General features: G+C 31.9%; 2 protein-coding genes across 2 annotated transcripts in view; one reads left to right on the top strand and one right to left on the bottom strand.

Annotated features, from left to right (window-relative positions):
* LOC140440117 (uncharacterized) overlaps positions 1-12,654 on the top strand; it is a 352,003-nt gene that overhangs the window by 304,873 nt on the left and 34,476 nt on the right. The gene's annotated exons all lie outside the window — the stretch shown is intronic.
* Positions 1,729-6,148, bottom strand: LOC140440116 (uncharacterized). The gene is made up of 2 exons (XM_072530401.1): positions 5,945-6,148; positions 1,729-1,983 (listed from the first exon to the last, which is right to left on the bottom strand). Exons 1-2 carry the CDS (start codon positions 6,087-6,089, stop codon positions 1,769-1,771), a joined length of 360 nt encoding a protein of 119 aa, XP_072386502.1. The 5' UTR covers positions 6,090-6,148; the 3' UTR covers positions 1,729-1,768.

Raw genomic sequence — 12,654 nt, forward strand, 5'->3', positions numbered from 1 at the left:
GCTGGGGTCGTGGATAAGTAAATGACAAGGGGTTTGGATTAGGGCAACTACAAAAGTCATGAATCTCTTGGGACAAATAAAACAAAACACACAAAGGAAACAGGAAACACCTCTAGTAATTTAAAAAGGATGGCACTTCGAGTTGCCTAATTATAACTATTACAACAACTAGTTGTAATTAGGGAAATAATTATTAGAAATGCAGAACATATCTTTTTCAAATGAAACTCAAAAAAGGGTTAGTTAAAAAATATAACATTTATTGTGTCTTACCACAAACAGTTATAAAAATAATGACACAAATTACTATATAGATTAATAGTTACAGAGTACAAGAATAACAAAAAAACTTACATGTGTCCTAGCCGTTTACAAACTCTGTTGCTACAAAACTTACAAAATTGCGTGGAGATAACCTTCTTTAAAAATAAAATAAAACTAAAGTCAAAAAAAAGTAATAATAAAGCGAGCTGTCTTAAATAGCTGTTAAAGCGAGGTTAACATTACATTTAAAACAGAAAAATTAAAATGACAGCTGAAGTCAAAACCTAAAATTTACAATTTTGAATATTACAATTTTTTAAATTTTAATGAAAGCAATATATTTAAAAAAATGTTTGTCTTTACTTTAAATTTAAACACAAAAAAGTTACCTGGACTACACTAAAATTCTGGAACTATAACTGGAACTAAACAAACTGCTTCAGGAACAAAACAGGAACAGCGAAATTAAAGAAGCACTTATGCAACTTTAGACTGGACTTCTTAAAAAAAAAAACAGGAAACTGGAACATCAGAATTGCTGCAAGCGACACAAATCTCTTAAATACTTTTTTAACCTCCTCTGTAACTACACATACTTCACACTTTACACCGCTACAATTTCCATAAAAAGGGGCAAAAACAGAAAACTTTTACAAATTCGACGAATAAATTTGGATCCAGATCTGAGCCGACTGTCTTTTACAGCGACTCAAGAAGAATGAGCAATTATCTTCTAAAATTCATCGCATAAGTTAGAATAAACAAAACGCTGGGTATAAACAAACACAAACGGGAATTGAATTTGTTAAACTGTTTGTTCAGGCTGTTTCGGGATTTGAATTATTTGAAAATGCAGTACCGGGCGGTTTAACGATCAAAGAAAAAATATCGAAGACTTTGCGCCTGTGACATAAACTAACAATAAAATGATTTATTATCGACTTGGCGACGTGAAAAAAACGAAATATTATTTGGGTTTTAACTTGAAAGATACGCACTAAGAAACATGGAAAACATTCTTCGTTATTATAATGCATATATGAGGGGATTTCAATTTAATACATATACAAGGAAATTTCAAAATATATATCAAAGAATTTAGAAATGCTTCAAAGTCCAAGCCGAAGCCCAATTGCCAAATCTGCTCAAGTGTATTAATTGTGAAACACATCCTGATTGAGTGTCTCCGGTACGCAAAACACAGAGTGCAACATAAACTTAAGTCTAATATCAAAGACGTTTTAATCTCACCCGATCAAGTCTTTACGAATATGACCCCTTGTTTTCCATGTACTTTACTTATATTATAAATTATTTAGTCATAGGTTCTAAGCTTATAGATTAACTGTAGCAATTAGTTACATGTGCTTATTGTAATTATTGTACACAATATTGTTTGTGTCAATGGTCATTGCAGCCGAGACACATTAATTTAAATAAAAAAAAATTAATAAAAAAAACCAATTACAATTTTAAAATTTTTATTTAACTAAATGTCTAAATCTTAGTGGGCCAAAGCGAGTTGTGCTTCGGTTAGATTTTCACAAACTGGTTTAGCAACTTCGTTACATTTTTCCAAGGAGAAGAAATTGTTCTTGGTGCGGTTGCAGCCTCCGTAGTTGTCACGTACACAAGCTTTAGCTTTGATGTCCCATCTCCAGACACGAAAGAGAGCCATACAAGCCATTCCTACGTCGCTTTCGACAGGTCTGAAGCAATCTGTAAAAACGTAATGCTTAATTTAAACGTATGCTTTAAAATTGTGAAATTTAAGGATGAATTAATTAAATTTAAGTAGACAATATAGCATAGCAGCACTGTTAATTGAATATTTTATATATGCCAATAAACCAACCTAAATTGTAGTAGAAATTATATGTTGTTTTGATTTGTAGTTTCTATTTACAACTTGGAAATCGTTGTCAAAAAAAAAATTCATCCAAAAATTTCTATCATTAACTATTATAAATAAATATTAACTATTCACATCCAGATGTCAGTAAAGTGAGCCTTTGCAATTCGGGGATTCCCTTGTTACATGATGTCCCTATTACATCATCGCGAGTTTCTCATTGAAAGGTATAATGTTACTGTTATTGTTTTAAACCAATTTTTCTCTTAGCGGTGTTTCGTTTTATAAGTTGGTTAAAATTTTGCTGATACCAAGTTGCAGTATAATAAGCAGCACGGTTTTCGGATTGAAAGATTTCAAGTGAGTGTTGTAAATTTTTATTTTTCATTAGAAGAGGTTTTTGCCATCTCAATGTCGTAACTCTAATTTTTTTTATTTCTTTTTTAATATTTTATTTGGCCCAATGGAGAAAAAAAAGTCAAGGACAATAAATTTCGTTGGAAACGAAAATTTCAAGTTTAGATCCTTAGGAAACGGAGACGGATCTATGGCAATTGGAAAACATTTTAATTTAGGCGAGTCAACTGTAAGAGCAATAAGAAAAAGTTGCTAGAAGAAATTCTATAATTTCTGGTACAAAATTAAACTTCAAATTTTCATCTTACATAAGGGATATATTATTAGAAAGAACAGAAAGAGTTATCGCATTTTGAATTGAGGAACTAATTCAAAGAAGAATTCCTGTAAGTGGTTATTTAATTCAATAAAAAGTTCTTTAGTTTTATGAGTCATTGAAACAGTCAGAGCCACCAACTTCCATTCCCAAGCTGGTAAAAAATTTTTAGCTAGCAAAGGATGGCTAATTGGATTTATAAAAAGAAATGCATTTCATATTATCAAGGTCGCCGGAGAGAGTGCTACAGGAGAAAAAGCAGCAGCAAAAATATTTCCACATGGGCCAGCGAAAATTATTTAAGATGGGGACTATTTTGCCGATCAAGTATTTAACGCTGATAATACGGGACTATATTGGGAAAAAATGCATAACCGTACTTACATCGCAAAGGATGAAAAAACTGCAAGTGGACATAACGCAAGTAAAGATCGAGTAACTTTATTACATACTTTGTAGCAATACATCAGCAGATAGGATGTTGAAACCGCTCTTAATAAATAAATCTCTTAGACCACGTGCTTTAAAAGGCAAAGATTTACTTTACAACTAAAACAAGAAAAAGAATAATAGAAAAACATTATGATTTAAACTGGAAGAGTATTAAAGTATTAAGCTATTTTAAACAGGTTTCAGAACGAGACAACTTAGGAAAACATTCACCTGCAGACGAAGTCCATAAATCTTCTTCTTCTTGTGCCACTTCTATCGGAGATTGGAAATCATCAAGGCTATCCTGACCTTGTTTACAGCTGACCTAAAGAGTTCATTAGTTCAACATACAAACCACTCTCTTAAATTACGCAGCCATGACATTCTTCTACGGCCTGGATTCCGTTTTCCTTCTATTTTTCCTTGCATTATATTTTGAAGTAATGCGTATTTATGTCCTCTCATCACGTGACCCAAATATTCGAGTTTTCTTCGTTTGATCGTTGACAAAATTTCTGGGTCTTCTCTTATCCTTCGCATTACTTCAAAATGTGTGACTCTTTCAACCCAACTTATCTTCAGCATTCGACGGTAGCACCACATCTCGAAACTTTCAATTTTTTTATATTGTTCTGCTTGAAAGTCCAGGTTTCTACACCGTATAATAGCGTGTTAAATACATTCATAAATAATAGTTCATAAATAATTCGTTTAGTTTCAACAACAATAGTAGTAAAATAAATAGGTGTCAATGCTTTCCTGTTTATCGACACGATATAAATAAATATAAATAGCCACAAAAACGAATAGAATTCTGGACCAGTTTTTTTTAAGCTTTTGTATGAATTTCTTCCAGATAGAACATCAACAGAAGCACAGGAAACATACGCAGAGTTAAAAACGCAAACAAAAAGGCTAGGTCTGGAATTTCACACAGAAAAAACAAGAATAATGATACAGGCCAGAAGAAATATAGTCCCACAAAACATTATACATGAAGATGACATTGAACGGTTGGAAAGTTTACATACCTGGGAGTAGAAATATATGCCGTATATACGGAAGAGAATAACGCAGGCAAACAGAGCTCATTTTGGCCTCTTCCATATATTTCGATCTAAAAATGTCCACCGAAATACAAAGATGAAAATCTATCAAACCTTAATTCGACTAATAGCAAGAAAGTACTGAGGAGAATACTGGGACCTGTGAGGGAAAACGGAATCTTCAGAAGTCGATGTAACAACGAGCTTTATCAACTTTATAAGGAAGCACCACTGTCAGACTTCATTAGAATACAAAGATTGCAATGAGCCTGACATGTGATAAGAATGGGAGAATATAGGCTACCAAAAAGTGCACTGAATGCTAGAATTCAAGGAAAGAGACCGCTTGGAAAGTCAAGAAAACGCTGGGAATGCACAGTAAACAGCGATGCACAAGTCCTTTTAGGAGTTCGTGTATGGAGAAGATTAGCCACAGACAAGCAATGGTGGAGGCAAAAAATAAAGGAGGCCAAGGCTAAATTTGGGCTGTAGTGCCGAAGGAGGAGAAGAAAAACAACAATATTAGTGAAACCCTAATATTAGGAACTGATTAACTAAATAAGTAAAAAGTATTCAGGGCTCTATATTGTGAACAGAAATCGAGAGGTAATTAGAAGATTTGACTCCTTTAATTCTTGAAAAAAGAAGTTGCAAGAACAATAAAAGAAAAGAAATCACAGTATATATGACATAATGTGCGGGAAAATACGAGCTTACTGCTTAAAATCTAAAACAAAATAGAGGGTAGAAGCAATGTCAAAAAATGTTACATGTTGCTCTAAAGCTAGATTTTGTCAAATATTGATGAAAATTACGTCACGGAAATAGCAGTAGCAGAAAAAGAGATCGTCGAAGAAGACACATGCATTTTTAAAATGCTATTCCTTAGATAATGACAGTGCGGTAAAATATATAGAGACTACCAGCCTGCTATACGGTTAGTGGGTAAACACTTTTCTACGATCCCAGTAGAGAATGGGTCTACTCTAGGGAAGAGACTCTGTTCACGCGAGCTTTGCTTTACCCTTAACTTCTGATTGTCCCAATGAGACGATGAGAAAAGATATCCCATCATTTTCCTTCCAAAATCTAGTTACCTTTTTCCTCTCAATCCCTGATGAAAGGCAGTAGCCATCAGCAGTACTAGTTCAAGGCGCAGAGGAAATGATCCTGGATTGGCTTGAAACTGGACTACCACAGCATAACTAGAGTAGCTTAAAGAGTTATGATACTGGGATGCTGAAAGCAACGGGAAACCGCCCCATTTATATTCCCTATTTCATTTATACTGACATATGATAAGAAAATGCATACTGGTCTAGGTTCTCGGACACCAAGATTCAGCATGAGAAGATAAGCACACAGGGCGATATGCAGCAAAATTCCTGGGACAAAATAAAAGAAGAACAGTACAATTAATCATGAGAATAGGCACATGGAATGCAAGAAGTCTCTACGAGCTCGGTTATTCAGAGTAGACATCCGCAAATCTGTTTCGAACTGACGAAAGCAAAGTTAGAAAGAAGAGAAAGACTGCTGCAACTTTGAATATAACAGACAACATAAATCCAAATGTCACTTTCAATTAAAGTCTAAAAAAATATATCCCACAAAAAACCTAGCGTCTATTTTCTATTTTATATTACAAAATATTAACTATTTAAATAAAAAAGTTACCTCTAGGTAAATAGGCTCTAGCATTCAAAACTTCTTCTGTTTCAAGCAATGATGGTGCGATGTTTTCGACGGTTACTTCTTGATCGTTGGCGTACACGAGTGCCGTCAAAGCGACAAGAGAAAATAAGAAATAGATGAACTTCATTTTTGTTTATCGTGAGTTCGTTAAAGATACGAGAATCAACTACAAAATTTTATCGACCATAGGCATTCTTATATACCCGGTGACATGACCTCTGTTTTTGTAAGAGGAAATAAAACAATTATATAACTTATCACTAACAAATTTACTGTTTATATTTAAGATAATTATAATTTGGAAATTTTTTTGAACCTGACAAATATTTTGCTTAGCAACAATTTTAAAAGAATTTCGGATGACATAATTTTACAAGAATTGTAAAAATAATACTGTTAATTAGTTAAGTAAAATGTGTTTTATTAAATTTAAAATAATACTATGTAAAACAGTTGTATCGGCGTAAGAGCTGTGGCACGGTATAAACAGGTTTGGCAAAAGCTCTTCGAAGAAAACAATTTCCTTTCACGCAGATGGGCCGAAGACTACAAGCTGTTATCAATGCTGATGGCGATATTACAAAATATTAATTTTATTTTTACATATCTAAATTTAGTATAGTTTTGGTATTCCAGACCCTCACTTTCCTGCGAGAGTTTCTTGTTCCCTCCATTTTTTATTAATAGAAAAACTGTGGTTCTGCTTATGTTAAAATGTTTTGCTGCCTCTGAGAGTGCCCAGTCATCTTCTAATTTGGTTACAATTCTTGCTTTAAAGTGGTTTGTTTTATTCCTTAATATTAATAAAAATAATAAAAACAACCCTACTTTATGTAAAAAACTTTCATTTATATACTCTTTATAAAATGCAGGAATCAAAATAAAATCAAAAATTAGACCTTAGTAATTATTACAAATTATGAATTAATATATGTATAATAAATCTTAAAAATTTAAATATTTAAACGATTATTTCTTCAGTTCTGAACATGTAAATAGTGAATTATATTAAAATCAAAATCATGTTCGAGTCTAATCTAAAATAGCTCGCAAAGAAGTTAATTTTATAGTGGTTTAATAACTTAAGAAAAGTAATTAAGTATAAAAGTGAAAGTGATTTGTATACTGACTATTGGAATCGTGAGTAGATAAAATATACTTTTTTCATCTATTTGGATTTATATATTTAAGTAAACAACTGCAATCAGTTATAAGTATTATCCAAGTTACATGAACTGGTATCACAACGAAAGCTGTAAAACATCACCGGTTTTAGTCGGATTTTAAAATCTATTTAAAAGATGTCATCTTCCAATCAGCTACCACAAAATGCATCATACTCAAAAGCAGTTAGTCAACCACGTAGTACATTAATCCCAAGCAGAGATCAAGCTATTTTGTTTAACACTCTAGAGAATTGTACAATTAATGACTATCTTGAAGGATTGAGTCAGCATATAGAACCGAAAAATATAATTTTCGCATCCCGTATATCAAACGGTAGAATATGCATATATCTATCATCCAAAAACCTAGTAGATAAATTCATAGCAGAAACAAAGAAAATAATAGTAAATGGAAATATACTAGAAGCGAGAAGATTAATAACTCCATCAGTCCACTTAATTCTGTCCAATGTATGTCCAAGCATACCTTCTAACATAATAATGGACGAATTAATAAAACTAGGTTTAAATCCTCTCTCAGACATATCATATCTACGGATAGGAGCAACCAATCCTGCCTTTAGTCATATTCTAAGCTTCCGAAGACAAATTTTCGTTTCACCTTTTCCAGACAACTTTGTACTACCTGAATCTTTTATTATCGAGTTGGAACAAACATCATACCGCATATTTATAGCTCAAAACGAAAATTGTTTCAAATGCAAATTAACTGGACACCAGGCAGCTAATTGTCCAAATATTTCACCTTCTAACCATCCTCACAATGATAGTGCAATGCAAACAGAAATAAGACAAAATTCATCAATAAATCATACTCAACAAGATAATCTACAAAATACTCCCGCAATCTCAAATACCACTCCCTCCACACTTACTACGTCTTCTCAAACCACATTACAAAGAGTAGCAATCCCAAATTTATCAATAAACCAAACCCAACAGTGCTCACTACAAAATACATCCATACATTTGACCACTTCTTCAGTTAACACTACAATCGCAACACCTACATCGTCTGAGTCATCCTCTAATACCCAAAAACATAAATCAACCTTACCCGAAACAAGTCAACACTTACCTCCAAATAAAAATACACATTTGAATTCTTACGAACCCCAAGTAACTTCGAACAAAGCAACCGGAAAAAGAACCCTAGAAGATGCAATCACGCTACCCTCCGAAGAAAACTTTGAAAAACCTAAGCTTCAATTAAAGAAAAAAACCAAAACTGATGACAAAAACTTAAGAAATGATATACCAAATCTCCAAACATTATTGGAACCAGTTAGAGAATATGTAGAAAGGGAAAAGCAATTGTTAAGCTTCGATCAAGTAGTGGATCTATTCGAAAATATACAAGGATCAAAAGACATAATCAGCGTAACAAAATTGTACTCAGAAGACTCTTATGTACTTATAAAGTTTCTAACGGAATTACATTCATACTACATCGACAAAAGAATGAAAACCATAAGCACCAAATTAATACGAAAACTTGGCAAACACATAGGTTTACTCTCTACAGTGAAAACTTCATTATCGGAAGAAGATTCCGACTCATCGGTAAATAATTCCTCTAAAGAATAATAATATCACTGTTGACTTCATGTCTGTTCCATCACAAGTCTTAGGAAAAAACATGAATATTAAAAAACACAATAAGTTATCTTAAAGACTCAGAACTGTATCAATTATTGTAATTTTTTCTACCTTTACCTGTATTATATTTTTTAGGTCGCTAATAACCCTTGTGGTTGCAGCGTAAATAAATAAAAAAAAAATAATAGGTGCCGCAGGAGCAAGAACAGGAACACAACCAGAATATTTATTGTAAATTCCGAAAGATATTTGTAACTTTATAGGAAATCTAAAAGGATATTTATTTATTTTATTTGTAATGGGATTATTTCTAATGGGAAGTGTCTAAACCAAGTAGTAGATTGAATAAATAATTTTTTAATAAGTTTCTATATTTTTGATGGCAGCAACGAAAAGTTTCATCAAGTGACATAAATATGCGATAATTTATCAGTTATCAATAAATAAAAAAAAACAATTTTATATAAGAGATAACCAATAATGTTTATATAGAGGAAATGATTTTAATTAGGTAAATTAAAAATAAAAACACGACAAAAATAAAACTAATAATAATATGTTTTTATCGTTTTGATAATTATTTTAAAGATTATATTATACCTTTCAAACAAATATTTTTAAGCGGAAATAATACCTAAAAATAAAATAAATAAAAACAGTTGCTCTTATCCTTAAGTCATACATTTTTTAGGTTTTTCTTTTCTATAGGAAAATTATGTTAGTTTTATTATTATTCTGTCAAAAATATCACTCTCTTTGACATATTCTGTCAAAAGTTATTTACATTTTTTTTAAATAAACACCTTATATGTGTTTATACTACTGAAATCTGATCATATATATATATATATATATATATATATATATATATATATATATATATATATATATATATATATATATATATATATATATATGATCAGATCATATATATATGGCAGACATCGAAAACATTTTAAGACCAATTGAGAATGTCGATAAGGACATTCTAAGGTCCAAATGCACTAATATAATTACTAATTTTCTCAACAAAGATGAAAAAGACCATTTCTTAAATAAATATTATATCAAATGCAAAACTTTTTTGAAACATCACCCTGAGATTAAGATTGTCCAGAGCGACAAAGGCAATGTCACTGTAGCAATGTACACTAGGGACTATATACAAAAATGTGAAGACTTACTCACCGACACTAAATATTATAAAAAGTTGAACAACAATCCCGTGTGTACTATGCAACAAAAGGCTAATAAACTAGTTTCTGATTTGGTAAAGGAGAATCAAATAGATCAATCAGTTGGTAAAACTTTGAAAATTTACAATGCAATTGCTCCTAGATTTTATGCTCTCCCAAAAATTCATAAACCTACTCTGTCTATGAGACCAATAGTGTCCTCAATAGGTACACCTAATGGCCCCATAGCAAGTTTTTTAACTAATATTCTCACAGAAACAGACAATAATAACAATAAGTTTTGCATTCAGGACTCTTTCAGTTTCAGTTCTTTTATTAATAACTTAAAATTACCCACTAACTATAAGCTCGTTAGTTTTGATGTAGTGTCTCTGTTCACTAATTTACCATTACACACAATATTGGTTAGCGTTGAGAAACACTGGGATGACATATCAATGCACACAACCCTTAACTTAGCTAATATCAAAAAACTCATTTCTTTTGTTTTTGACTCTAATGTGTTTATTTTTAATGACTGTTACTACAAACAAGTCTTTGGTACTCCAATGGGTTCCACTATTTCACCAATACTGTGCAATTATGTCTTAGATGACTTGATTGAAGATTGTTTGCAACAAATCAGTTTTGAAATACAGTCCATAAAGAGATATGTGGATGACTTAATCTTGGCACTACCTGCAGACTCCATACATTCTACGTTAAATGTGTTCAACCAACAAAACCCACACTTGCAATTCACGTGCGAGGAGGAGCGGGAGGGATCTTTGCCTTTCCTTGACATGAGATTGCATAGATGTGATAATGTTGTGAAAACACAATGGTATAGAAAACCCATATGTAGCAATAGATTCATAAGCTACCACTCTCACTAAAAACTAATTTAGTCCTAGCGATGAAAGAACGTGTCAAAAGGTTATCTCATCCGGATTATCTCCAAGATGATCTCAACCTCTTACGTAATATTTTTGTTGAAAATTCATATCCTCTATGACTGATTAATAAATTAATTTTTAATGTTCCCTTTGTTAATAGAAACAACAGACTTACTATGTCACAATCAGTGCCCTCAGCACAAAATAATTCAGCTTCAAGAAGTGTGTATTTTTATGCCCTTCCATATATTCCAAAACTAACCGTTGAACTCACTAAGATTTTTAAAGACTTTAAGAATATCAAAATAGCTAACAAGAACATCAAAACCATACGTCAGCTGTATAGCAAAATAAAACAACCCCTAACCACTCCAGAGACTACAGATGTTGTTTATTGCATTCAATGTACTGAATGTCCATCCACGTACATTGGTGAAACTGGAAGGAATCTGTCTAGCCGTATTATTTCTCATAAGAGTGATTGTAGATTAAACAAACCTACTTGTGCTTTGGCCATCGAGCAAAAAGACAAAAGAGGGAATGTAAAGGTAGTGGGGGCAAAAATATTGTTAGACGGGAAGTGCCATCTTGAGAGGCCAAATTAAACAAGGAAAGAGAGTCTTTCCTTGTTTAAGAAATCAAATTTAGTTGGGTTATGTTATTATTTGTCTCAACTGTCACATGAAATCTTATTTATATTGAAGTTTTTTAACAATTGTTTTACATTTTAGACTGTTATCGTTAATATTTAATTAAAATTTTCTCGTCTAAGATACATTCTGAAAACTATTTTATAGCTACTGTTCATAAGTGTCGGAAAATTTAAATTTGGCGCATTCGCATTTCCGGATATGTCCGCCATCAGAGGCCACTTTTTTGGTCGCCTTTTCATAACGATTAGATTCCCTCTTTTGTCTTTTTGCTCGATGGCTTTGGCAGAGCATACTATCGATCTAGACCATAAGATAGATTTCAACAATGTAAAAATATTAGCCAGAGAGAAAAATAAATTTAAGAGAACTTTCTTAGAGATGGTACATATCAGCAAGAGTGATAATAACAATCTTAATAAGAGATCTGAGATCCAGACTCTTAGCAAAATTTACAATTTTATATTGACTTTTGACTGAGCTATTTTGCATCTCAGAGTTTTCTTTGTTTCTTTCCTTTTTTTAAAATTTCAGTATTAATTGAATATTTGTGATCAAACTTCAGTTACTAATTTAGTTTTGTTTTGTTTGAGTTATTATTTTTTCTAAACCTATTTACTAAATACTATTTTCTTTCGATTGCTTATGTTATAAATAACATTTTTAACTTCTCGCTTATTTTTAAGTTGGTAATACAGTTGGTAGTACTCAAAATTCATAAACAGTATTTTGTGAGACGTTAATTTCAAAGTTGTTTTTTGTATTTTCTCCTAACTATTTAAACAATAATTGTCCACCCACGTTCTCTTTCTGCTCGTGAAATGTGACTGAAATCAAGCCTGCAGCGACGACTGTTTTTAACATGTCGTCATTCATTTTGTTTTTAACTTTTAACGTATTTAGTAATTTTAAAATGTTTTTTTAACAGTAATTTTTTAAGTTTAGTTGCAACTTCAGTATTATCATGTTATTTAACGTTGTTGTTTCTGCCACGAATCTTACATTCGGGTAAGTTTTTTATAGTTTTTTATAGCCTTTTTTGGCACCATTCAAATTGTTACAACATAGTAATTTTCTCTGTAGACCTTGATAAAGGTGGCAAAAAACCACCGAAAGCTTGGATTCAGAATAAATAGTAAGCCTTAGCAAAGCTTTGTTTTTATTGACTACCACACCCAAAAAGAA

Source organism: Diabrotica undecimpunctata, chromosome 4 (genome assembly GCF_040954645.1).
Source record: "Diabrotica undecimpunctata isolate CICGRU chromosome 4, icDiaUnde3, whole genome shotgun sequence".
NCBI classification, from domain to species: Eukaryota; Metazoa; Arthropoda; class Insecta; order Coleoptera; family Chrysomelidae; genus Diabrotica; species Diabrotica undecimpunctata.